The sequence below is a fragment of the Poecile atricapillus genome, chromosome 12 (assembly GCF_030490865.1).
Source record: "Poecile atricapillus isolate bPoeAtr1 chromosome 12, bPoeAtr1.hap1, whole genome shotgun sequence".
NCBI classification, from domain to species: Eukaryota; Metazoa; Chordata; class Aves; order Passeriformes; family Paridae; genus Poecile; species Poecile atricapillus.
In genome coordinates, this window is record NC_081260.1 from 13754097 (window position 1) to 13781818 (window position 27722).

Genomic DNA, 27722 nt, shown 5'->3' on the forward strand with positions numbered 1-27722 from the left:
AGGAGAAATTAGGATGAAGTGTCAGGATGCTTGATATCTTCCATCCCCCAGAAGTGTGGCTTTTCATTCATAATGTCTCTAAGAATATAAATATGGCATACGTTTTATTTTTTTAATTCACTTTTCCAGAACAATATACTCAGAGAGTAAAAAAAAAAAATTAGCTCTCCAATGTGCTAAATGTCTTTTCAGGCAATTTTCTGGATGGACAAGAGGGTTTTGGTTGTGAATAATTTTTTTTCTCTGTTAAAATCCAGAACTTGATATCTTCCTGACTACTGTAGTCTACAGGACTTGCAGAATGTCAGCAAATGATTCTGAAAGCCACTGTAAGAAATAAGGCAGTTCCACTGCTGACAAATTCAAGCAATATCAGGTTTCCCAGTAAAAAAAGTAGTAATGTAAAACCCACACAATACTTGGTGGTCCCATACATCTTTTTACATGGAAAGAATCCTACTAGTCCTATGAGTTAGAAGTGATAGAAAAGGAGGGATTTGTACATACGTATTAAAAGTAAGGGCTTGCTTACAGATCATTAAATAGACACTTTAATGAAGATAACCTCTTTGGATTGGCTGTTTTTGCTGTGTTTGACGCCCCCCAGGGTGTGTTTTACCCTCTTGTCTACAAGGGCACAGTGCTGGCTCCTCTTGAGCCTGCTGCTGATCAGATCCCTTTCTGCAGGGCTGCTCTCCTCTCCCAGTTTGGGCTTGTGCCTGGTATTGCTCTGTTCAACATGCAGAATCTGGCATTTGTTCTTTTTAAATTTTATGCCACTGATCAATCGTGCTCTGATTTACCTGGATGCCTTTGCAAGACCTCGTGTCCCTTGAGAGAGTCAACAGCACACCCAGTGCTGTACTGTCAGCACCTTTGCTCATGGTGCATCCAGCTCCTGCAATCCAAATCCTTGCCAAAAATACGGAGCCACACTGGCCCCGTTGTGGAGACCTGGGGAACGTCACTGGTGACTGAATTCCAGCCAGACACAGCCCCATTCCCTGCAGCCCTCTGAGCCCTGCTGCCACTGGTTCTTCATCCAGCACACTTTGAACTTCCTTATCTTGCAACTGAACAACTTGGCCAGAAGGATGCTGTGAAAAGCAGTATCAAAAGCTTTACTAAAATACTGAAAAACTAAATCCATGACCTCTCCTTCATCCATTGAGTGGGTGACCTTATTGTAGAAGGATTCCAAATTAGTTACAGCTTTCTCTTCATGAGCCCATGCTGGCTGTGCCTGATGATTGCGTTGTCTTTTAAATGCTTTAATATCCTTTAAATGCCTTTCAGTAGCACCCAGTAACTTGGTAAATTTAATTACTGCTCAAACAGTTCTTCAAGAAAGCAAAATTGCCTGGAAAGCTGGAAGGATTGAAAGAAACTTGCTTATAGCACAGCAGAGACAATAGAATACTTGGTGTCTTAGCAATAAAAATGTGCAATATTGTGACATGTTTGGTTTGGTGTATGGTTTATGTGTGTTTTGTTTTGTTTTTAAAATCAGCAAAGTTATCCTTTAGGGATGTCACTAGATTATATTACTCATTGTATTCATGTGTTCCTCTAAGTTTTGACAGGGGTCATTAATGGGGACACTGCACAGCAGTCATAAGAAGGGAGTTGCTTCTCTAGTGGGTTGTTTGTTACTACTGTATGTTACATCCAAATGTTAAAAAATGTCTGTGGTCTGTGAGATGAGATTGAAAGCTTAAGCCTCAATAACTGTTTTGCCAGCATCTGTTTATTTCATTTGTTCCTATGTATATCTCAATATTAAGGAACTGTAAAACTGCTTTTGAAAAAGTGAGTGATAAACTTTATTTGTTTTTTTGGATAGACAATGAAAGCTTTAGCTGAGACATATTGAATCCAACGTCTGTCCATATTCTGTGTTCTGTGGCTACAGTTATCCTCCTACAGTGAAAAATCAGGATCTGAGCTTGCCTGAAGTTGAGAAAGCTGGCTTCTTCTGTTACTGAAAATGTGCTGCTTGAGCAACTGGATTTTTGTTGCAGTATCTGTAATTTTCACTAAGGCACCCTCAACATGTGAATTTGTTTGCATTGGTGAAATACTGGAAGCAGAGAGCAGTAAAATGATTATGTTCTATCACTTCACTATTCACAGTCCCCTAGACAACCAGAAGCTGCTGTAGGAACTGTTAGATATGACTGCTCATTTTGTGAACTGCCTCAAAATACTGGTAATTTGAACAATGGGGTCAGAAAATACTAGAATTGCTAAAAATGGCAAGAAGCTCCAAGACCATGGTTGGGACTGTGGAAGGCTTGAAGAGGTTTTTTATTCAACACCATGAAATTCTTTATCACTAAGCCAAGAAAACATTCTGATAAGTGATGTCTTAGTCCTTCAGCCTGCAGCTCCATTGTGCTGATTTTGTTACAGAAGCTGGACTGTAACTTATTCTTTGCTGTAATACTGAGGTGACATACTTTCTTTGTTGCTATGCTTACATTTCAAAAACTGTTGAGGAAACCCTCTTAGCTGAAGTTGGTATTGAAAAAACCCAAGTATTGACTCAGTATTTTTTGGTTTGCTTAAAACACTAAACTGCACCTGAAATTGATAGCATTTTGACCCAGCCATGACAAACTGGGAAGCAGAAAGTTCCTGAAAATTAATTTTCTTACTCTGCTTGTAATAGCTTGCTGCTGCATGTGTCTTGGGCTTTGTAAAATCTATAGACACCAACGTCTTCTGCACTGTACACCTGTGTACTCTGTGTTGGCAGCCATACATGCAGAAGTGCAAATCTCAAAAAAACCCCAACTTAGGGTTTTTTTTTCCCTTTATCTTGCTCTGTGTTTTGTTATTACCATGTCAAATTGAAGGGTGACTGCAAGAGGCAATGCAATGTATTATGCTCAGTTGGAATACCCTTTTGCACATCCAGCAGTTTAAGGTAGAGATCTTTTTTTGAAAGGGGGTCCATGTCAGCATTTTCAGCTGTAAGAATATATCAGTATAGCAGTGCTGTCTTGAATCTACCAAAATAACAAATAGAAGGACTAAATAACTTCAAATCACTGAAAGATCAGACCAGTCTGAACAGTACTTGCTTCAGCATCATGCACAGGAAATACAATGCTATCTTTGTGTTTGTTCTGACAAATTCTAAAAAATCAAGTGAAAATCTAACAGAAGGCTGTCCTGCTCCTTTGCTGCTTCAAGTTCTGACAGATTTAATACATAGGCTTTGTTGCTTGCTCTGTACTTGATTCACCACTGTGCAGTCTCTTCTGCCCCTAAGCATCATATGTACCTTAGTCAGAGGTGACCAGCCACTTCTCCCATGGCTAAGTTTTCAATGTCTTTAGTATTGGAAAAAAATACTTGGTGAGTGTCTCTTTTTTTCTCTCTAGAACATCTTGGACTATGTGCTGCATTGCTCTGTCAAGTTTTTCCTTCTCTTATTACAAATAGCTTTGTGCAAATGCTCTGGACTCAGGAAAGTTGGGCATAGAGGACTTTCCCTAATTAAATGTTTTTACTGTATTCTAATGACAGCTTTGATTTGACAGTTGGGAAGGATTTAAAAATAATTGTGATTTGAGAGGATTCAGATAGTCTTATAAATCAAGTGATTTTGCTGGTCTGCTATTCCCTTAGAGAAAGATGGGTGGTTAAATTCATTAATGTGGATCTATCCATTTCTACAACAATTTTGAGTGGGAGTAGTTAGCTGCTCTTACTGCTCCCAGTGTTCTGGAGAAGTGCAGTTAGGGGTAAGATATCTGCACGCAGGAGCATTGAAGGAGGAGCCCCTGACTTGGATCAAAGTTGAATTCATGTCTGCCAACCCTATGCTGCTGTACCTTAGCATATGGAAAAACCTGAAAACATAAAGCAACCCTACACAGCAGGTCTGGGTAAGAGATAAACTCTCAAGCTGACTTCTGAATGTTCTCTGCAGAAGGCTGCTTTTCAGGCTCCCTGCCTCTCCTTAGTCTAATGAGTTTTACTGTTTGCTTTTTTAGGTTATCTCTGCATGTATGTTGACCTGTTCAGGAGATGTACTCTGCATCTGGCTATTTATCTTCCTACTACCCAGTTGAGTTTCTCAGTTTTGACCTGCAGCTTTAGGAAAACCACTAAGAGTTTGGCTTATCTGCATGTTTGGCTGCATAAAGATGATCCATAACACCTCTGTAGAGGAGAATCAGGGATCTAGATACTGAAACTGCAATTTGTGTAAGGAAATTACTTTTGCCTAGTACAAAAAGTCTGTGTTAATGTCTTATTTGACCACTGACATTCCTGGGCATTCAGCAATGTCTTCATCAATGCACCTAGGTCTCAGGTGTTACTTGAAGTTTATCAGGCTTTCTTTCTGAAATAGCCCCATTTCAAACAGTGTATTTCAAGAAGTGTATGAATGTGAACCCGAAAGTGTGGATTTAATTGCAGCCTTGAATGAACTAAATTAACTTGGTTGATTGCCTGAGAACTTTGACAGTTTGCTGCCACTGTAAAGTTTTGCATCAGTTCTGTTCTGAAGTTCAACAAAAAACGGGGTTAATGGCATGTATATATGTGGCTTGATGGTAAATCTCACCAGGGGTTTGTGTATCAGAGGTGTCAGAGTTGCTGCAAAGGATAAAGCAGGTATGCCTGGGAGTGAGAAATAAGAGTGGTTCAACAGCTTGGTCCATCTTGTCCAGTTGTACCCAAAAAGCCATTTTGCCCTTTTTCTTCTATGGCCTGTAGCAGTGCCCTGTGTAAATGTAGTGAACAGGACCAAAAAAAATTATTCTGCTAGAGAAAATAACAGAAGAGTTATTCCCACCCTGGTTCATCCTTTTGAATTCCTGCTTGTGGTGTAATTGTGGAGTACAAGAATGAACCCAGAGAGGTGATTGGGAGGGTGCAGGTTGTTCAGGATGGCTTCCCATGGTGGTGGATACAGACATTGCATGTGCTGGCACTGCTCTCCTCAGCTCCTGTGCCCCTTCAGGAACCTTCTGTGACATGAGGTTCTGTGTCATGGTGGTGTAGCCACTCTCCTCTGTATTAGGAGAGCTCAAATGCTAGAACTAGATGGAGCTTAAAATAACAAAGAATACTTCAGCAATTCACAAGCTGGTCTTTTATAAACTGTGGACAGTTCAACAGAACTATTTAAAATCTAAAATAGGTCAGTGGTAGGGAAGCAAATATGGGTGGGGAAACTGAATATTAAAAAGAAGTGTAGAACTGAGCCATTTAGGGGAAATCCTGTGTTTTAGGGAACTATGACCTAAATAGATATGAAAATGCAGCCAGCCTAAAGGAGACCGTGTACTGAAAGGAAGTTGCAGGATTTGTCTAGCGTGCTGGAAATGATAAAGCTGAAAATCACAGGATGATGAAACAGCTTTAGCTCATACTTGACTGTGCATGTAGTTAAATTTGGAGGGATGGCTCATAGTCTGGGCAGTCAGATCCCACAGTAAGACTGTGTTCTAGCTCCTAGAAGTCTGGCCATTGTTCAGAGGTTCAGTGAGGGCTGTGAGCTGGCCAAGAACTTGATGTGCCACACCCAGGCCATGCTCTGGGTGTCTAGAACAGGCAGCCCTGTGTTCAGCTCCCCTCTCTGTAATAGAGCTAAACTGCTAGGAATCTCTTAGTTGAAGGACAGAGAGAAGCACGTGAAACAGATAAGCTTGCTGTGACTTTTTATCTAAATGTGAGGCTTTTAGGAGGAAGATCTTGGCCACAGCAGTTATTCTCATGCTTTCTTCCCTGTGGAAAGTGTCTTTAGTGATTAGCAGAGTGTTGGAGTGTAGCAAATTTTATGTGCCCTCGATTCCAAGTTACCTCTGAAACCATTCTTAACTGCAGGTGAATTTAGAGACCTTTACATAGGGACTGAGTATTGAGTCTATTAGCTTATGAACCTCAAGTACTTGCTGTACATGTGATGCCTCAATGCAGGTCACACTTGTCTTGTTAGCATCCTGTCTTGATCTTGTTTTGAGCTCCTTCCAGCAAAGTAGGTGCTTGTGATTTTGGCAGACATTCACTGGATGCTATGTTTGGAAAGCTCATTGGCTTTTTGGGAACATATCTTGGCTCTCAGTCTTGACTGATCAGCCCCTCCAACTGTCTTTGCAACTGTTAAAAGGTTCTGGGGAATTCCCTGTCCTTGGCTTGAGGATGGAAGGGGAAGAACTGGACTAAGGGGAGGTTGGGGTGGGGAAGAAAGTTGCCTTCTAATAGCCTTCTCAGAAAATCTGAAGTGCCTCTGATGGTGGTAGGGAGTGCAGTGCCTGTTTTGCTGGTCAAGTGACTGCAGTCACAGCCAGGATCATAACACCTTTGTGCAGTGTTCAACATAAGGGAGGTGACACAAAACACTTGTTTGTAACCTGTGAGTGGGATTGCCTGGGAGGAGCACACAATAGTGTGAGGAATGTCACCCATACCACTGCTGGCATTCAAATGTGCCCACTCCATGCTAACTGCCCTTAGGTTGAGGAGCTTTAGCAAGGGATATGGTTAAGCTCTGACATGTCAAGTACATCTTCCAACCCTACTATCAGTGTGCAGAGCCTATAATAGGTGTGTATATTTCTCCAGAGAAAAGTTCTTCTAGCAGGCACGAAAAAAAAGGTGTTTACAAAACAAGCAACCTCCCCAAAACAAAACCCAAAGATGCACGGATTGTAGAAGTTGAATGATGCTAACTGCACTTTGCTAGATTTTGCTTTAAGTTTTACCTTCTGATCCAGATGTTTGGAAAAGGGGTTGGGGATTTTCCCCATGGTATTTTAATTTCCTTCTGGGTTTTGACCAGTAAAGGATGTTCTCTCTAAGCAGGTCAAACAACAGGTATAAAAATAGCTATTCCAAGGGCTTCTTCAAACTGACTCTAAAGAAACAGAAAATGGCAATGTTAATTACTTGGAACAGCTACAGGAAAGCAAAGGGAGGTGCATGAATAATCTATTTATGGAAAAGGAAATGGCAAAAATAGAGGAATTGATCTATTGCACAAGGTTGGGAGTAAGTAGTGTACTAAGTGGCATACAAGTATCTGGTCTTGACTGTAAATGTGGGGATCCACCCATGGCTGCTTCTACTGGCTTAGTACTCTCATCTTGCAACTCCTTTCCTTTAAGTGAAACTTTTTTGCTCTCTGGAGAGGATGGCAAGCTGCTAGTAGCCATGGTGTTCAAACATCACTGGTGGGATGTGACTGGTTGAAAAGTAAAGAATTGCATTTAAGTAGCTTTAACCTGGAAACATCATTAATGATTTTGGAAGCCAGATTCTGTGGGCAGTAGGGGAATTTTAATAACAGTTTTGAATTGATAGCTTTGTAGTAGCCTTTGTAAAGTAGAACCTTCATTCCTGAAAAGGAATCAAATCAAATCACTGATTAAATTGGGTAAATGATACATTTGGAGTTCTAAAATGTGGAGTTCTCCTGTCCTATGGAGCCAGCATTGGCACAGCCCTGGCTGTGCAGTGTTTTGAGTGTGTGCTTGCTGGTGCTAATGAAGCAAGGTGCCTCCAGAGCAGTGGAACATTGTGAGACAGCTGCAAAGCTGGGGCAGGGTGGGTGAGTGAAGGCATCTAAAGAAAGGCAACTGCAAACAACAGACCCTTTGCATGAGGAGTAGGCTTTTTTGAAGTTTTTTTGTGAATGCTGTGAACGTTTTTTTGAAGGAGACCTCATTTTTTAGAGAAACTGTCCTTGAGGGTAATAAATCTGATTCTCCATCATTTGAGGGAAAAAAAGAATCTGTAATTCATATAAGGGTGTCTGAAGTAGACTCCCTGGCTTGATATGAATAACTGATCTCTGGACTGACAAACATGTCCTGCAAGGATGATCCCCTCCAACTCCACTTAGTGATCCTCTGCTCGGGCCTCTCTGAGTACCAGGTATCAGTCATGTGCAAAGGAAGACTTTAACAGGAAGGTACCTGTGGCTTCTCACACTTGATCTTGAGAACCAGATAAACAATACAGCAAATTATTGCTGTGTTGCTGTGCTCTGTAGAGATTGCCTTTTCAATGGCAGCAACCGTTTCAAGGAAACGTATTTTTTTAAAAAAAATTTCAATGAGAGCATTCCTGATTACCCTTTGCTGTATGGAAGAATTTTATTTTTCTTCTCATCACTGTGAGATAAGTACAAATTAACACATGAATATTTTGAGATTAACAATCAAACAAACACACCAGGGCTCTGATACTAAAGAATGAGAGGGTTTTTATTAGAAGAAATCACTTGGTTTCCTTTTTTAAAACTGACTGTTTTAGCATTATATATTGTAGCAGATTTTTAGTTACAGACACATACACAGAGAGAGAGAATATTCTGAGTTTGAAGGGACCCACAAAGATCAAGTCCAGATATCAAGTGAATGATGTGTATGGGGATTGAAACTGCAGCTGTGGATGTTATTAGCACCATGCTCTAATCAACTGAGCTGATCTCGTTAATCACCTCAATCAGTTTCTTGTCTTTTCTCAAGGATAAGGTTAAGTTTTCAACCACTGGATGCTATGGCTGCTATAAACCTTGTTAGAAAGCTCCTATGGAAATGCAGTTGGAATGGGCACAGAATTGGTTTATTTTGAACCCCTTTGTCAGGTAAAGCAGAAATCCTCTGCTCTTCCAAGCTCTGCATAGGAAAGATTATCTTTTTTATGGCTGATGTGATGTAACTATGTTTGCCCCCTACCCAGTGTTTGTAAATTGGTGCTATGAAGGTGAGTTTTGCTGGAAGCTATGGGCAAGCACTGGCAGCATCCCTTGGTATCTCTGCTGCAGTGAGGTATTAAATGCCACAGATGAGACAGAGCAGGTCTGCCCAGACACTGCTGCTTCCACCCTTTCTTAGGTGCTGGTGCCTCCAGCCTTCCTCCATCCAGGTTTTGCAGACAGACTTCCGAAAGCTGTGAACTTTCTTGGTCTTGCAGGCTGGTGCTCTGGCCTGCTTCCTCTTCCTGTCCTCAGCAGCGTGGCTCCTGAAGCTGTGTGGGTGCTGTGGTTCATTGCCCACACGAGCAATCTTGTCTTGCTGTGGATGAAGAGCAGTTGCTGGTGGTGGGGATACAGCTCTGGTGTGACTGTGCTCAGGTGTGGCTCCACAGCAGCTTTGGTATCCGAGCTGGCTTGCTGCTCTGCTCCTTCACAAGGAAGGCATAAGACCATGTGAGCACAAATTTTGTTAGACTTAGCCTGAATTCTTCCCTGACCAGGCTTGCTGTTGCTCACAAGAGAGGTTTGTGAAGCTGGGTAGTAGCAACTACTCCTTCACTGCTCTCTGTCTTCAGGCTCCATGCTAAAGTCATTAGAGATGCTTTAAAAGATGCATTCCTGCTACAGGCTGTACTTAGGTACCAAAAGAAAGCCACATACTCTGTAGGATGTAAGTCCTGCTTCTGGCTGACTGGTATCAGAAGTACCATGGCAAGTTTCTCCTTGGGAGGTGGCTTTATTCAAATGTGGGGTGGGATGGGATGCCTTGATTTACTGTGTGGCCTGTGCTCCAGTCAAATGAGAAGTGCTGTGTCCCCAGCAGAGCAGGATGGGGCTGGTGGAGAGAGCTGGGAAGCTCCCAGGAGCTGCTGGGAGGGTTAACCTCTCTCTGGTGTCTGCAGTGCGGTGCCTAGGGTGTCCCTGCTGCTGTTCTGTTCCCTGATGGGCTTAGAGGTATGAAAAGGCCCTTTAAGACTGGTGGAAGGGGGCTTGGTTAATTAAGTGTAATCCTTTGAGAAATTGCAAGCGCTTTCACATGACCCGATCCCAGCCTCACCCTGACACAGAGGGCCCAGGGCTGTTTCGGCAGGGTGCTGGCACTCGGGAAGGAGCCAGATGTCTGTGAGTATGGCTGGTGCTGGAGGTGTGGGGCATCACCTCTGATTCCTCTCCAAGGCAATGCAGAGCTCTGCTGTCCTCACTGAGCAGTGTGGTGGGAAGGGAAGCGCAGCACTGCGGAGTGCTCGTACTCCAGAATCCACCTGCGCACTCTGAGGAACAGAGGGACACTTCTTGTTAAATTTACCATATTGCTGCTAATCTTGCTAAAAGCCAAAAATGGGCAGATTTTTAGATTATTGAGGTGCTTTATGAGATCTTAGTTCATGCAGCTCCAGCTGGATTTGATGTGCTTCCCAGGTCAGACCTGTTGGAACTGATGCATGATATTGGGCTAGTATTTTTACATGGAGTAACTGCTGGGTAAACTGGTGCTTTTCAGTGCAGAGGCTATAAAGGTTGGTCTGAAATTTCTTTTTAATTGAGCTTGCTTCTGTTGCCAGTCAAATTTGCAATAAAGTATAAGTTTTCCCTATGTTATGTTCTCCAGAAATAGTCCACTTGGTGGCTTGGAACCTGGGAAGCAGGGAATATCTGAAGCTCAGAGCCTCCGGCCCAGCAGGGTAAAACAGCTTCCTTGCACACAGGAAATGCAGGGAGGAAAGAAGCTTTAGCTCAGGGTCAGGGTTTTGTAGAGGTCGATACTCTGTTGTGCTGACTCCACTTATTATTCTGACATGAATTTCCTAGTACTCTATTCCTGTCTCAGCTTATGACAAACAGAACTGTCTTTTCTACCTCTCATGCTGCTCAATGCACTGGGGCATTAGCACAAGCAATACATCCGTTACTGAGCGTGACAGCATCAGCCTTTCCTGTTTGTCCTGCCACATGCAGTTACACATTTTCATCTCAGGAAGTTGTTATAGCACACTACTAGGAGGACTTATTTGCAGACCTGGAAGATACCTGACAATTACTGCTGATAGTAAAATTTATTTGGAATCACAGTGTGGCAGAAAGTGCGATTTGAAGGCACATGGGCAATTTTAAAATACCTGAGAAGATGCTGCAGATAGGTGCCTGGTACCACTGTCTATGAAGTGTGTCTCTTGTAGACTGCTGAACACCATGGGAGGAGGGGGGCAGTGGTGGCATGTGCCTTCAGAAAGCTTTTGCTGGTTTCTTTGGCTGCAGCTGCTCTGGGGGTGGAAGAGTATCTCTTCCATGCAAGAGCTTCTGTCTGTGCAGGAGTTATCACACTTGACAATACTGTCCTTGGCAGCAGGAAGCTCTTTAATGTGCTCTGGCAGTGGCAAGCTTTAGCAGTGCTTAGACTGGTGGAACCATGGTAATTCCCCAAATAGAGAAGAGGAAGGGTTGCTAGTTTTCCATCTCTTTCCTGTAGCTGTTATGAAAGAAATCAGTTAAATATGGGCACTTTTTGGGCATGTTTTTTAAATTTGGTGAGTATAAATTTGCCTGTTGAAATGTGATAGTTGAATGTTCTTGCAATGTGCAAAATAACATCTGGAAGCATTTCTTATAGTGTTACTAGCTGTTTGTATGAGAGCATATTAAATGATGATGGAAAGACAAAAAACTATTTAGAGGCCACCTACTAGAATAAACTTCTGTTACTTTACGATCCAAGTAGAATTTAGAGAGTTGCAAATACTTGTATGCTGCAGTGGGTGTATTATAAATGCTGTAATGAATAAATTCAATTAATTGGTTTAAACAGAATTTGAGTACAAATTACTGCCTTAGGTCAGTATTTTTGATAAATCTGTTGATGAAATCCAGTAAACCTTCTTAAAACACCTCCTGAGGGTTGAAAGGTTGATAGATGTTTAGTAACTGAATATTTGGAATAGTAGGGTAGTATACTTGGGGATGAGTACTGCCACTAGACCTTGTGATTGAATCACTGGTGTGCAATGTCTTTCTCTTGCATATCTCTCAACACCGTGCACCTTACCTGTCTGGACTGACAGAGCTAAGCTAGATCAACAGTCCAAGTCAGATACCTTATTGACATTTTTTTTTTGTTTGCAACCCAAATTATAAGCATGCCAAGGCTTATGCCAGCCCTCAAACCTTATTAGATGGTTTAGAAATACAAAATCTAATAGCTTAATGCTGGTGAATCTTGAGGCTTTTCTTAGAATAAGCAGTGGTAGTAAACTAGATAGATAAATGGCTTAACAGTGCTTTGACGGGTAACTCTCAATAAATGAAGCAAATGAGTCTAAATTATGATGGGACTGCATAGCATTGGCTTTGCTTTGTTATAGCATTTTTATTCCTATGTGTAACATTTGTGTTGGTCAGTACTTAGCTATGAGTACCTTAGTAAAGTGGTTTTACTTAAAGTGAGACTTCAAATGAATGAGGAGGAAGAAGGTAAACATGCAGTGCCTGGCACATACTTGTCTGGTAGAGATTATAGCAGTCTGTAGATCTCTTCTTGTAGCTTGTTGGAGCTGCAGGCAGAGAGCATTGAGATCAGTACCTCCCACCACCTGAAATGGTAGAAACCTCCCTTTGAGCCAGCTGTTGTGAACTGGAAAAACAAAACCACCCTGGCTTGGTAGCATATGGGGAAAAAATGCCTTTGTGTGTTGTTTTCACACCAATGAGCCTTAACAAAGCTCAATTTTATAGCAAACTAGCTTCTCAGCCAAGTATTAAATTACCACTGATGGTTCAAACTAACCAATGGTTAAAATGTCAGTGGCCCAGGCCAGGATGTGCTCGCTCGTTCTGCTGACAGCTCACAGCAGTGCGCTGCTGAATGTGTTAAAACCCTGCTCAGTCTGGGGAAACGGCACTACCGGGGTGTGGCTCTCCAAGCACAAACCTGTTTCCTGTGCTATCTCAGCTTCTGCTCTCTTAGAGCAGGCTCCTGGGGCTGGGGAAATGTGTAAATCTTCCTACTGAATTTACTAATTGAAGGATAATATCGGGTCAGATAGCTTAAGGGCATTTAAGTGACTGACAGTGAGGGAATTTTGCTGGTTCCAGCATGGGTCCTTATTTTACTGTGCTAACAAATATGTGAGTCTTAATAAGTATTCTGCATGAAGTATGGGGTTACTGCAGCAGCTTTATTTTAAATGTTAGTGTGATTTGTTCTAATAGCTCCAAGAGCTATTTAAGCCTAAGTTGCAAAGAGGTGCCACAGATGTTTCTATTTTCTGGTGCTCAGATATTTGCCCCTTAATCACCTATGCACATGGTATCAGATAAAAGTAGCTACTTTGTTTTGTCCATAAACAATGGAGCAAAGACTTATTTTCTTTCATGGTAGCTGATACATTAATGCTTTAGGTGAACAGGAAATACTTCAAAGCTAACAAAATGTAAGGTGTAACTTAATGGCTCATTTCATGTAACCCCTCTTATATGTGAATGTAGTTTATGGAGAGCTTTGCTGTCACTGGTGGCTGTGCTGGGTGAATCAGGCTTACATGCCAGTGTCTTTCTGCTAGAAGAGTCTGCTTCCAAGTGTAAGTAGCAAAGCTGTTTTGGGGAGCATTCAGCCCTTCTTGGAAGTGGCCAGATTCTTGTTTCACCAAAGCACCATGAACTTAGCCCATTCTCAAGGTCTAGGATTCAAAGAGAATAATTTTGGGAAGGTGTACACTATGAGAATGTAGGGCATCTGCATGCTATTGAAAGCTGCTAATTAAAAATAGAAAAGCTTCATTCTTAGGAGTTTAGGCCATTTGTGCTTTCCTTGCTACTTCTGTGGGATGGTTTTGCCTCAGTGTGATATTGTGTCAGATGGTTTAGAGGGCTTCAAAACCAACTTATTCCTGATATACTTGTTCATGATATCTTTGTTCTGGTAATGTCTAAATAGCATTCCTTTTGCATGAAACAGCTAGAAATTCAACTTGTGTGTACTTCAGCTTAGCTGTGCTAAGCCTGCCTTTAACCTTACAGAATTTTTAGCTTAACGTAAAACAAGAAAATCTTTAGGTTCATCTCAAGAGGATCTCAAGTACAAAATAGTGGTGTGCCTAGTCTGAAGCAGGCTTTTTGGGAAACCTCGAAAAGTATTTCTTATACTTAATGGTCTCTATTTGGCACTTACCTAGATTGAACTAGCATTTCTTGCTTGTTGAGGGAAAAAACAACCCTGGTTCTAGTTCTCTTGCATGGTGTCTTAGTAAGCAAGATGTGAAATCTGTACATATTTTTGGTAGAAATACAGGAATTAGAACTGTCTGTGATCATATTGGTATTATGTGGTTCCTTGAATATTTCTCTGCTTACTCTTGCTTTTTTTGGTCTCCCGTGTCATGCAGTTAGCTTATAGTCCAAATATGACTTTGAGTTGTTCTTAAAGCCGTTCACAGTGTAATTCCCTCCACCCCTCACCACTGGAAGTCTGGTGGAGTGTACTAATAGGATTGATTGCACTGGAGAGCAAAAAATTCAGGATTTGTTGATCTCAGGTAAATGACTGTTGGCAAGAGAGAGAACTGTTAGAGCAAGGCCTGTGTGCTGGGGTTTGGTGCATTGTGAGTATCTTGTCTGTTCAATTTCAAGCCTTGAACCTTTGATGGAAAAATACTTTAAATAAAACTGTTTTATTATGTACAGCTTGTGTTCAAAAACTGTGAAGTATCTTTACCTTTTCCAGTTGATAGGCCTGCAAATAGAATTGGATTCTCAGGCAGCTTGGTGTACTCACAGACCTCACTTATACCTAAAGTTAAGGCATCTGCTTTCAGGTCAGGGCTCTTTCTGTTTAACCCCAAACATCTAAATCATGTTTCCTAGTAATTATCAGGAGTTTTGAATGGGCTCTGCAGTGTTTTACACTAGCAATTGAGGTGAAATGTCCCTGCTGTTTAACCTGCCTCATGAGAAGAGAAAGGTGTGGGTATGTCTTCCTGCTTCTGTGGCATGAGGCTGCAAACTCCCTTGCTGCAGTTCCTTGCCACTTTCATGCCACAAGTGAAAATGTGATGGTGAGAAATTCCTGTCAAAGTAGTGCATCATATAACATTTCTTCTGGAAGACCATTCATGGTCTTGCATCTAAGGCTAGTATAGTCATGGAATCTTGATTGCAATTTTAAATAACACCTAAAAAATTTCTTGTTTTTAGAAGTCTTTAATCTCTCTGATAGAACTGGAAAGCAATATTGGCAGCTCTGCTGCTATGGAAAGTGTTCTCATGCACACTTGAGAACCTTTCTGTCTTAGCCTGTGAAGGCATCCTTGCATGCTGTCTTCTTCACACCCACAGCCCTTGGAGCATGTCAGGGATTGTGCCTTATAACTTCTCCAAGTACTCACAAAGACTGGAACTGTATCATTATTATTGACCAGTCTCCTGTGGCAGAATATCAACTTCCTCGATATTCACCCTGCAAACAAAAGGGTTGGATGTCTTCTTGTGTGCACCAAGGTTTGGAACATCTCTGCTTTCGTGAAAGACAGCAGAATGTTCTGCTCTGGGAATTAAACTTTGTAAGATGTAAATGGCTCTCATGTGTGTCAGTACATGTGGATATTTGTGGGACCAGAGAGGATAAAAACACTTCAAAAGTAATATTCTTTAGGAAAATTGTGAGTACCATGCTGGCAGAGCAGATGACTTTGTGACTGCTGGTAGTGAAGTTCCTGGAGACTTGAGAGCTTCCTGGTCCTGGGCAGTGCTTGTTTTTGTTATTGGGTAGCATCACTTAGAGCATGTGTTGTAATGATGCATTTTTCTGTCTTCCAGATCAGTGTGCGTGTTACCACCATGGATGCTGAGCTGGAGTTTGCCATCCAGCCCAACACCACAGGGAAGCAACTCTTCGATCAGGTAAGCCATAGAGGTGCAGAAGATATAAAGTTGATAAAGACATTATCATTCTATTGAGGCAACAACAAATAATTTCTAAAGGACTTCAAAGGTTGAGTATCACTGTATGTAATAGCTTCAAGAGAACTCAGCACAATAAGAAATTGTACTTTTTTTCCAAAACTACCGCATTTTTTAATCTCCAAGATTGCTTTAAGAGCTATTACTTCTGATTGAATTACTGAGTTTGTGCTATGGTTCATAATAATGGCAATTGGAAAGCAGTAGATATCTGCAGTCTTTGTTTGTAAGAAAAGTCTTATGGGAGGCCTAGTAGGCTATTTTACCTGCAAGCATTGTGTAGTTGATTCCAAAGGGTAGTTGGTACCTAAACCAGGAGAGGCTTAGCTTCAAATGCTGCTGCAACCTTTAAGTGCAGGTGAAGTGATATTCTGTACTCCCATCAGGCTCTGGGGAAACATTGGGCAGTGATGTACCATTCTCTGGTGGGCTGTCTGCATGGAGTACTTCAGCTTTCACTGGGCAGGCAAATTTCCTGCTGCTTTGGCCCAAACAGAAGCAGAGAGGTGTGTACAGCCCAAAGTTGGAGCAGCAGAGGACAGACATTATCAGCTGCAGTGGGTGAAGCTTTGACAGACTCCTCTGTGTTTCTCTGCTGTAATTGGCCATGGATTTGCTCCTTGGAGAAAAATTGGAACAGTAAATTCATAGCTCAAAGATATGCAAATTGAATCTTGGACTAATGACAAGATGAGGGAACTGCCAGACCAGATATGTCAGAGATTTGGGTGTGGTTCAGTAGAGCTAAGCACTCTGGGGTCAGCTCTACGTGGTACTTATCATAATGGAGAGAGAAAATTAAGGGCTGATTCACCCATTGAAGTCAGCTATTTCATTTGGGGCCAGCAAGTATACTTTATATTATATTTTTATATATTTTTTTCAGATCTTTAACCACAAACTACTGTTTTCTCTTGTACTCAGCTGGATGATTCAACACTAGATGATATATTGCTCTTTGCAGCCCAGCTCTGAAATGGATTGAGATCCAAAGCTCTAGTGAAAGAGCATCCTTTCATAATGGGAGAAGTAAAAAGGCTTTCAAGAAAGTTCTGAATTGCAGTGTAGCTCTCAGCTGTCTATATCTTACTATGTAGTAGCTCCTGCATGTTTTAGCCCTGTGTGGTCTCAGATCTGACAGGTCTGCATTGATAAAAGTGAAAGTTAAGTTCTGTCCAGAATCCATGTGTGCAACATGGACCTCTGCCAGAGTTGGCTTATGAGAGTGTTTGCTAATGAAGCTGTCCCCAAGTTCATCAAAAAATGTACTTTTTTTTTGTGTTGTGTTTTTAGTTTGTTTGGTTTTTTTTAAGGGAGTGTTCTTCATGTGGATGTTTCCCATGATTATTTTTCAATATCTGGCTTTTGCTATTATCCAAGCAAACCACCAAGTGCTGAGAAACAATACTACTCACATCAGTAATATTTTTAATCTGCACATGATATTTTCAGTCAGTTCTAGGTCATCTGTGGCTTCTGCTGCAAACTGACATTGCTAGCAGACTTGGGCTTCATCAGTTTGTCTCTGAGAAGCATCTAGTCATGTTTCCAATATAGCAGCTCTTCATGTCTAGCAATTGATTTCACTCCTTTTTCAGGCTCTTGGACAGCTTTGGGTTTTCCTCCCTTCAGTGTATTTCACACAGCACCTGTCTAAACAGAAGTTTTGTTTTGCTTTTTCCACAGTAAACACTTTGCCAAGGGAGAAAACAAGTGCTGTTGCAGAGCTGAGTTTCTAAGTTGAGGCAGTGCTTACTTCACCTAAGTTGGATTGTAGGTGAAGCTGGAAATGGGGAGGAAAAAAAGTGTCTGAAGCTAGTTTTAAACATTTCTTATTTCTAAAAGGTTTGGTTGACATAAAACTTTCTCGCTTTAGGAAAGGGATGGACCTCTAAATGTATTGTCAGCTGTTAAAGTATCTTTCACATGACTGAGCTGTTTGTGGGTATTGGTTCCTGTAAAGGGATAGTCCAGTGCTGCTGTCCCTGCTGACACTGTGACTGCTCTCTGGCTGCTCATTGTTCACTCTGCCTCAGTTTCTATCCTTAGGTTGTCTGGGGTCCCGTGATGGAGTGCACAAGAACAAAGTTACTTCTGTTTCTTCTCTAGCTCCCTTAAGCCATGCTGTGCCCCTGGACTTGATAATCTAGTATTTTCTGCATGATGCTGGTTCGGAAAAAATATCTGCTTTCATCAGTGCTTTTTTGAGGGAAGAGAGAGCTCCTCTACAAAGCAGACCTATGATTTTGCTGTTGTAAGACATTGACTTCTGGTGTGAAACCTGATTTTTGACTCTTGTACAGAAAAAATTTAAGATATCCAGCATCTTTTTGCCCTGGGGTGCCCTTTCATTTTGAACTGTCAGTTCTGAGTTAAGCAAGAAGGAAGCTGCAAAGCATTACCAAGCTTTTTAGCTGCATGGCTACCTCCGTGCAATCTGCTGGCTTTGCTCAGTAACATTTAGGCAGTATTTATTTTCACCTGTTGTGTATAAAGGTAGATAAATGTATTCATTATGCCACACATGATCTTGGCCCACTCTGAATAGGATTCAGAAGATTTTGGAAAGCTTGTAGTTAGGTTTTAGCTTAATGAGGAGAAAATCATTTGAGTCTAAAGTTCCATATTAATAATATGTGAATGGGCATGAGGCAGAAATGTTCCTGTGTTCCTCTTTCCTGCTTGGTTAAATTTCAAAGTGAATTTTTGTAGTGACAGAACAATGCAGGTGCCTCACTGCTTTGTCAGAAGTGGTTTCTGCCCCAAAGTAGCTGGCTGTAGAAATACCACTGAACATGTGCAGTAACATCATGATTTATACTAGACCTCTTCCTATTCCCTAATCTTGAAACTGTACAGCTGTAGCTTAAATATCCCAGGCTTGTGTAAACCTGGATTAAATGAGACAGGATTGTATTGTCTGCTTTCTGCAGCTTTGCTGATGTACCTCAACATCAGCTGCTGAACTCCAGTGCTTACTGACTTGCTAGCAAGGACTGTAACTTTGCTCCTATTCCTCAGCTGCCAGTGGTGGATTAAAAGAAGAGCTCAAGGATGAAAATGTCAGGGGTGCTGCTTATCCCATAGGCCTGATTACTTCCCAGGTACCTTGAAATATTGCTTTCCTGGGGATGCAGTGCACAGGCACTATAACTGTGATAGCTGCTTGTTTTCCTCCTTTGACCCCTTTCTGTACTGGACTGAGGTGCAGCTGGTCTGGAGAGCAGTCAGTAAAACAAAGCAGTGCTTTGCATTGTATGTCTTCTACACATCAAAGATTAGTCTGCTGTCTGGTGAAACTAGTTACTTGTTGCTGTGGACAGATTTGAAATCTAATCTTTTGCCTCTCAAACCTCCTTTTTTTGGGTAAATTGATTCTAGATTGAATCACTGATCATCCAATCTCCTTAAAGGTGATTTCTGTCCAATTAAGAGCCACGAAGGCAAGTCACAGGTTAAAGAAAATGTGACATGGGAAACTTCAGTAGCTATCACTTCAAACTTAAAAAACGTGTGGTTAACCTTCTGAAGAAGCTTTTCCTTATTATTGTGAACTTTTGGGGTCAAAACTTAGCTTGTAATAGAAAAGTGCACTTATCTATGAATTAAAATATAACAATAAGCATCTCTTTGCACCCTTTAAACTTGATCACTGATGCTGTATTTTTTGTTCAGCATTAAGTCTTCCACATAGTAGAAGGTGTGTTGGGAGGTATTTTTGTTTCATTTTCCTTTTAATTCTTAATGTTTTTTCAGATTTCATGAAGAGCCAGATCTCCTAAGATTCTGAGATTGTGTGTCCTGGCTTGTCTTGCCTTGCTTTTCTATCTGCATGGCCATCGAGGCAGTTATGCAGCTAAAAGCCTTGGTAATGCTTAGCAGCTTCCTTCTTGTTTATCTGCTGCAGTGAATTTAGTGGTTTTATAGAGTACCAGTTTGTCAGACTTCTTTCATGTCTGCTTAAGCTTACAACACAGGGCTGATCAAACCCCTCTTGAATTTTGAGTAACTCCATCTGAGTTGAGCTGTGTTTGGAATAAAAGTGGTTGGTGTCTCATGGCCTGCAAACTAAGCTTTTTGAGGAGGGAAAGTGTAAGAAAAACCTTTGGCCTTGGTAAGGTCCTACCTATAGTGTTTAAACAGAGGAAATGGCTCTGGAACATTTAATCCAGTAGGTGAAAGCACTGAAACCAAAACTCACTAAGGTAGTTTCATGGTAGAAAGCAGCAAGTCTCAGGACAGTGGCTGGTTGCCCCAGCAAACCCCAGAAGTCTTGTTCCTGTAGTGAAGCCTTGTGGTTGAGTTGTATGAAAATGTGTCTCAAATTTCACAGGAACATATGGAAACTTTCTGACTTTTAGTAAGAAAGGCAGTAGTTCCAACAAAAAATGGATTGCATGTTGCTAAAGATGTCAATGGCAAACTGCAGTAAGTACAAAAACTTGAAGATCCTGGAGTTTATCACACTGGCATTTTAGCACTTTGGAAGGGAAAATTAGAAATACATCCACCAGCTAAATGGAGGGGGAACAGTTGAATACTTGTGGCTGTAGATGGAGCCTATCTTGGGTACTAAGTTAGGGTACCTGGAAGACCATGTTCTAAGCTGTTTTTGACCAGCATAAGAAACTGCAGGTGTGGCACCAGTTCAGAACTCCTCCAGCAATAAAGTTAGCTGCAAGTTTTCTCTCAGATGTATTGATATGTCATAGAAAGGGAGAGAGACTTACCTCATCTTTAACTAGGGCAACATGCAAGGCACTTGTACCATGATATAGCCTGAGATATTTGGCCTTTGATGCAGGAACATGATCCAAGTGGAACGCCTTTTCCTCTGCTTGCATGCTTTGGTCTTGCCTGTGTGTAAATAGTGCTTTCATCAGAATCTGTACTTGTTTGCCAGTGTGGTGGTGTGTTTCCTGGGCTGAGACTGACAGCCATTTTCAGTCATCATCTTGGTGCTAAAATGTACATTTAAGAGGCTGCTTATGGCTCCCTCTTCTGCTGTGGAGCAGCACCCAAAAGCAGGAACATTGTTCAGAGGGAGCTGGGTGAGTGCTGAGAGGAAGGACAGGAATTGTCATGCAGACCTAGAAAATATGGATTAAGAAGGAGTTGAGAGAAACTGTTACCTGAAAGATCTTCTGCTTCTCCTCTGAACATAAGTAAAAAAACCCTACTAATGTGTGCTTAGACTTTCTGCTGAGGATGAAGTGAGTCATCAGGAAGGCACCTTATTCCCTACGTCAGTATGGCTTACTGAGTAGAATATTAAGCTAAAGGTAGTACTTAAGAGTTTTGTAGTAGCTGGTCAAGGTTCCATGGGACATCTGGATTTTAAGGCTGCATACAATCTGTTGTCTATTGTAAACCGAGCTTTATCCAGCAGGCTAAACAAGATCCAGGGTCTGACTTAATGCTCCCCCTGGCATGAAGAAAAGATGCTACTCTCCAGATGAGAGTGTAGATTTTAGGTATTTAAGTACTGTGGTCTGTGTTAAACAGTACTCTCTATTCTCCCATCCTTTGTGCCAGCCCTTCTCCATCCTTAGCCACTGCCAGTAGCTGTTTGCTTTTTGGAACATCTCACAGTTCATTAAGGCTCCAATTGCTGTACACCCCCAGACACAATTATGCTGCTGCCAACCAGATTCCTTGCAGCTGTAGAAAGCTGTTTCTTTTTCATGCTTTTCCCCTTGCTGAATGGAACTAAATAGCCTGCTAAAGCTGAGGAGGGAGGAGGACTATCCTCCCTGCCTTAGTTCAGTGGCAGTTTGGGAGTGTGATGGTGAGTGCTGTGCTGTTCCCCCTATTCTTTGCCCCCAGCTCGTTGTTGTCTCTGCTGTTGCTGTGCAGGCTTCTGCTGTGGAATAAAAGTCCTTTTGTGTGGGACCACAGTGTGGAGCCTTTCAGCTCCTTGCTGGCAGTCCAGCCTGTTGAATTCCCAGGCATAAGCTGCTGTCAAGTGGAAGGAGGAAAGCAGACCCATGCAGTCGAGTGAGGAGCTTCCATCCCATTCATATGTTAATGCTTCCAAGAACAGAGCTGTCCTTGGGCTCTAGAACAGCCTTTCTTCCCCTTCTTGAATCATCTACTTCCCATCACAGAATATGCTGGGTTGGAAGGGACCCACAAGGATCATTGAGTCCAACTACTGGCCCTGCACAGGACCATCCTAAAGAATCACACCATGGGCCTGAGAGCATTGTACAAATCTTTCTTGAACTCTGTCAAGCTTGGTGCTATGACCACTTCCCTGAGGAACCAGTTCTAGTGCCCAGCCACCTTCTGGGTGAGGAATCCTTTTTTCTGGTGTCCAGCCTAAACCTTCCCTGACAACTTCAGGCCATTCCCTTGGGTCTGGTCACTGGTCACCACAGGGATGTGATCAGTGTCTGCCCCTCTTCTTCCTCTCACGAGGGAAGCTGTAGACTGTGATGAGGTCCCCCCCTCAGTCTCCTCCTCTCTAGGCTGAATGGGCCAAGTGCCCTCAGCTGCCTCTCATGGGGCTTCCCCTCAAGGCCCTTCATCTTCTTTGCCCCCTTTGGACCCTCTCTAGTATCTTAATATTAGAGATTAATATCTTATATTGCAATGACCAAAAGTTCATGTATATAGCAAACCCTGATTCTTCTCCAAAAACCTTCTCAGCTGTGTGCATCCTGCTGTGTGATGCACAAGTGACCTACATTCCCCCTAATCTGCAGGGGCTCTAGCCCAGCTCTCCAGTTCATGTTTGAGCAAGGACAGCCTGAATAATTTCAGGAACCCCAGTGGGATGATGTACATAGACTACATGACCTAGTGTAGGTTTTGTCTTGGTGTGTGCCACCAATGGCATGCATCTGCTGAAAACTGGATTTGCTTTTTCTGCCTGAAAGGAGCAGAGGCCCTAATGCTGCTTTGAAAGGCCAGAAGAAATGTCTGATCCAAGCCCTAAACAATCTAATTAGTGATATTTGTGGGGAACATAAGTCTTTGGTGCTGTATCTTGCCAAAGTAGAGACCACATCAGAAGGGAACAGAGTGCACCTTTGGGCAGTACAAAATTCTATCAACTGACCTGGCAGCTGGTTTTCATAGGGCAAGTCTGAGTCTCTGCATCTATTGCTGGCCCCTTTGAAAGGGGGAAGCTCTGAGTTGAATAGTATGTGAAAACAGTTGACAGTGTCATACTTCAGGAACCAAGTCAACCTGAAGACAGATGTCTTCTTCCTTCCCCTTTCTTGTCCAGTAATGGAGGTGACCAGTGGGTGCCTTGTTTGTCAGTATGAGACCATCCCCTGGTTGTGAGGGGAAGGTTCACTGTGTAGACTTGCTGCACCATGTGGCATGTCCCAGGCTTTTCAGTGTACAAAGGGGCATGGCCTGATAGCACTCAGGACTTTGGAGAAACTTCCCCCTCCTTTTAACCAACAGTGGCACTATACTGCAGTAGTCTTGCTGCCCCACCATGAGGCTCTTGTCTCTTGTCACAACACATCTTTAAAGCCTTAATTCTTATTTACATAGCATGCCTGATGTGCTGGGGAAGTAACTACAGAGAGAGCTTACATAGTGGTATAGTTAATATCTGGTGGCTCTTTGTCCTGGCACAAGGGATAGCATATGGATTTAGCCTCTGCACTTCCTCTTAATGGTGCTGCTCAGTAAAGAGCTGTATGAAAGGCCTGTCTATAGCTATCAGTGGAGTAGAGACAAATCTTAAAGCAGCACAGCCTAGCAGGGAGATTCATGACTTGCCCAGGAATAGTACATTTGCATTGTAAGTGTGGGGTGTACCTGGAAATGGAGCTGTGTTCCTCATTCCTGCCAGTCACTAAACCTGTCAGAGCTGTTACATTGTATTTTGGCTATACATGTTGGCCTATAAGTAGCTGAAAAAAATAATATCCTAGCTGTTGTTTATAAATAGCCACAAGCCTTAAAGAGCTGAAGGAGAAGAAATAATATTACACACATCTACTTAAGACCTTAGATGCCCAATCATTTTTCTGTGCACTGCAGCAGGAGAGGCAGGTGGTCAGGGCACCGTCTTTGTCTGAACTTACCTTTAACACGTTCTCAACCACTGGTTAGTTCAATCCATCTGGGCATCTTGCTAATAATCATCTTTCTTTCAGGTTGTCAAGACAATTGGTTTGCGAGAGGTCTGGTTTTTCGGACTTCAGTATCAGGACACCAAGGGTTTCTCAACATGGCTAAAATTGAACAAAAAGGTATGTTTGCTCCAAGACTTTAAGTCTCCTTGTTCTCTTCTCTGAGAGTGCAGGGCCAAATTCAGACCTCCATACTCTGTCAGGGATCTCTTCTTTCCTGTCCATGCACCTCAAAGACTGCAAGATCAGTGAATTGGTGTTGTGTGTCCACACAGTCTCTCTCCAGAGTTTGAGGAATTGTGGTACCTGACCTGGTCCTGCATCTAGCTCTGTTTGTTACCAGGCCAGATCTGGTACCTTTCCTGGTAAAAGGCTGATGTCATGCTTATGTGAGCATCTTTGTTGGGGAGAAACCTGGAAAGTAACTTAGCTACCACTGGTCATAACTACTGGCTTGTGTAAGTCCAGTGAAGAGATGTGATGAGGTATTTAGTAGTAAGTAACTGAAAATCCTTGGTTTTCTGCCCACTCTCTTCTGCATTGGAAAGGAGAAATATTTTGTCTAGTGCATGCTTATCTTTGTGTTTGTAAAGTGTTTCCCTGCACTTGGTACACAGGTTATAAAATCTGCTAACTCTGTTCCAGGTAACAGCACAGGACGTACGTAAAGAAAGCCCCCTGCTTTTCAAATTCCGTGCCAAGTTCTACCCAGAAGATGTGGCAGAAGAGCTGATCCAGGACATCACACAGCGCCTTTTCTTTCTCCAAGTGAAGGAGGCAATTCTGAATGATGACATTTACTGTCCTCCAGAAACAGCTGTCCTTCTGGCTTCTTATGCTGTCCAGTCCAAATACGGAGACTTCAACAAAGATGTGCACAAGTCTGGCTATCTTGCTAGTGATAAACTGCTCCCACAAAGGCAAGTGAACCTGGACAGTCTTAGACATTCTCAGTCTCAAAGGATTTGTGATTTATTAATTTATTTTTCATTTAAATGAAGGAGGTCTTTTGATTGCAATGCTCAGAATAAAACGAAGCCTTGTGCCAATTTGAGCGTTTAGATTATTATTCAATTATTTTTAACCTTAAATTTCCTATTGCTACTCTGAAACTCTAATCAGAAGTAGTGAGAGAAGCTCCAAAACAAAATACACTATAAGGAGAAGCAAAACTGAATAAAATTTGTCATTTGTTATAGATCTCAATACTGACCATTGTGTCTCTATCTAACCTTTTAATTAAACTGTATTTCTTGGAATATTTTTGTGGGGAAACTCTGATGCCAATGGAGTATTTAATGAAGCATTATTATAGAGTGATTGTATGTATGTATATATGTAGTTTTTGGTTTTAAACATCCCGTGTATGCTCTTTCTAGGGTTTTGGAGCAGCACAAGCTTAACAAGGACCAGTGGGAGGAGAGGATCCAGGTGTGGCATGAGGAACATCGAGGAATGATTAGGTAACTGATGCAATGTGAAACTGATGTATTTAAAGTGGTGTTAGTGTGTAGTGTACAAATGCATATGAAAATCTGTGACTTGCTTCAGGATAAGTTAGCATTCTTCATGTTATTTTGCTCAGAGTAACTAGGTTCATGCGCCCCTGCTCTTGCTGGTCCACATCAGGTGGCTGTTCTTAGTAAAACAAGACTGAGTTTGCAGAGTTTATAATTATCTCCTAGGATCTAGTAGGTTTGAACTGTTGCCAGCTTGTTGCTGCTCTGTCCATGTGGGAAGATGGCACCTTCTTGTTCTAATGGCTTAAAGACTCAAAAAAGAGTATCTGCTTTCTTTTTACATGCTGCAGAGAAGATGCTGTCTTGGAGTACCTGAAAATTGCACAGGATCTGGAAATGTACGGTGTGAACTACTTCAGCATTAAGAACAAGAAAGGCTCTGAGCTGTGGCTAGGTGTAGATGCTCTTGGACTCAACATTTATGAGCAGAATGATAGGTAATAAACCCCTCTTTTCATCATTGCCTTCAGCTCCTTTCCAATAGAAAATCAGTATCTCCTGGAATTCAAATCTTTAACGAAACTCCACAATTTCTGTATCATTTTCGGCTGTGTTTTTGACATTGCCAGAATAATCCAAAAAATGTGCTTCTTTGGACCAACAAATACAAGGAATTGGCAAATCTTTTCAAGATAGTTTCACTTGTATCCCTAGTCTTCCTGCTATCGATGCATTTTCCAGTTCTGTTTTTCATTTAAAAAAAACCAAAAAAGTGGGATTGAAAAACTGCTTCTTACATTTATTTATATTTCATCTGCGAGACTAATTTTGTCTGCTAATTTCAACTGCCATAAGAGCACTGAAATATGAGGGTGGATTTGGTATAATTTAGAACTTTATAGTCTAAGTCAAGAATTTGGAATGACTTTGGGCTGTCTTTTCTTTTTGTTTCCCATTTCTGCAGGCTAACACCAAAAATCGGATTCCCTTGGAGTGAGATCAGAAATATCTCATTCAATGACAAGAAATTTGTTATTAAGCCTATTGACAAGAAAGCACCAGTAAGAAGCAAGATTCATATTAATATATTAAACTTTCAGCTTCTTAGCTGAACAATTTCTGTGGGTTTGGTTTTGGGGGATTTTTGCACAGAATCTTTTCATCAATAGCGTTAATGCTGATGTAAGCAGGGAGACCTGTTCAGGGCAGTCAAGTGATAGTTAGGATTTTTTTTTTCTGGCTAAGAGGGTAAAAATTTAGTGTAAGCTTAAGCTTTTAAGGTCAGTGGCAGGGAGCTGCTCTTTTCTTAGAGTTTCTGATTCTCCTAAGACTGTTCAGATTCTCTGATAATACAGTTAGGGGTCTGAGGTACCTCTGTTAGCCGTGGATGCTTCCTTTGCAACCTGTTGGCTTTAATAGCGTTTGGGATGATCTCTTCCAGGTTTTTACTTTACTTAAAGTAGACGCTTTAGGTCATTTTGTAGGGTAGGCTGGAAGTTTTTTTCCTTGCAAATTTATATTGAATGTAATTGCTTTCATCTTTAAGGCCTAATAATTTCCTGTGCTAGCCAGTACCTTCTGTTCTTCTGGTCATTCTTGTTCTGTTGCTGCTTGAAAGTATTTCCCTGCTGCTGTTGCCCCTTTTTAATAGAACAAAGTTACTTATCCATTGATTGTAACATTTTACACCCTTTCTGGCATAAGCCAAGACATTACATCAATGTGGCAGGCCAGGCTATTGTACAGATTACTGAAGTGGGAAGGAAGGTGGGAGAAGCCAGGGACTCAGTGTGCCTGGTAAACCAGCCCTGCTGGTGTTTGTAATGAAATGGTGATGCTAAGACACTGCTTGGTGATAGGGATGTGTTACAGCGGAACCCAGAACGCTGCAATGACACGTTGGGTGCTCCTGCCCTGGGTGTGTTTGTCAGGTTGAAATCCACTCCAGAAAGAAGTGTTCATCACTCAATAATGAATTAGTCATTATTAAGAAAAGCTGGCTGGCAACTCTGAAAAGCTCGGGGTCTTGGGAGCGTAGTGCATACACAAGGGGCTTCTAATGCTGAAGGAACAGGTCTAATGCCACCTTTTTCTTGTCCCAAGGACTTTGTATTCTATGCCCCTCGGTTACGGATTAACAAACGAATCTTGGCACTTTGCATGGGGAACCATGAGCTCTACATGCGCAGACGTAAACCAGACACCATTGAGGTGCAGCAGATGAAGGCACAAGCTCGGGAAGAGAAACATCAGAAACAGATGGAGAGGTTGGTAGGGTTTTGAGTAACCTGGGTGTGACTAATCACTGCATAAGTAGCATCATGTGCTAGATAAATGGCTGGAAGCACCTTAATCTGCTTGAGCCAAAAGTAGAGCAGGTTCCTTTTTGCTTCAGTAGGTCTAATGGGTTGATAGTAATGGTACTCATCACAAATGTGATTCCCCATTACTTTCTTGGACTTAAGGATTTGTCTGTCCATTTGATGGGACTAA

The 27722-nt window shown here is 41.9% G+C and overlaps 1 protein-coding gene across 1 annotated transcript in view; it reads left to right on the forward strand.

The window, feature by feature from the left end:
* MSN (moesin) overlaps positions 1-27722 on the forward strand; it is a 41397-nt gene that overhangs the window by 7078 nt on the left and 6597 nt on the right. Inside the window, exons 2-8 of the mRNA XM_058847442.1 lie at positions 15527-15610; positions 23794-23889; positions 24415-24689; positions 25149-25232; positions 25580-25726; positions 26194-26290; positions 27333-27496. Of these exons, the coding sequence (XP_058703425.1) occupies positions 15527-15610; positions 23794-23889; positions 24415-24689; positions 25149-25232; positions 25580-25726; positions 26194-26290; positions 27333-27496 (947 nt within the window). The remainder of the gene's footprint in view (positions 1-15526; positions 15611-23793; positions 23890-24414; positions 24690-25148; positions 25233-25579; positions 25727-26193; positions 26291-27332; positions 27497-27722) is intronic.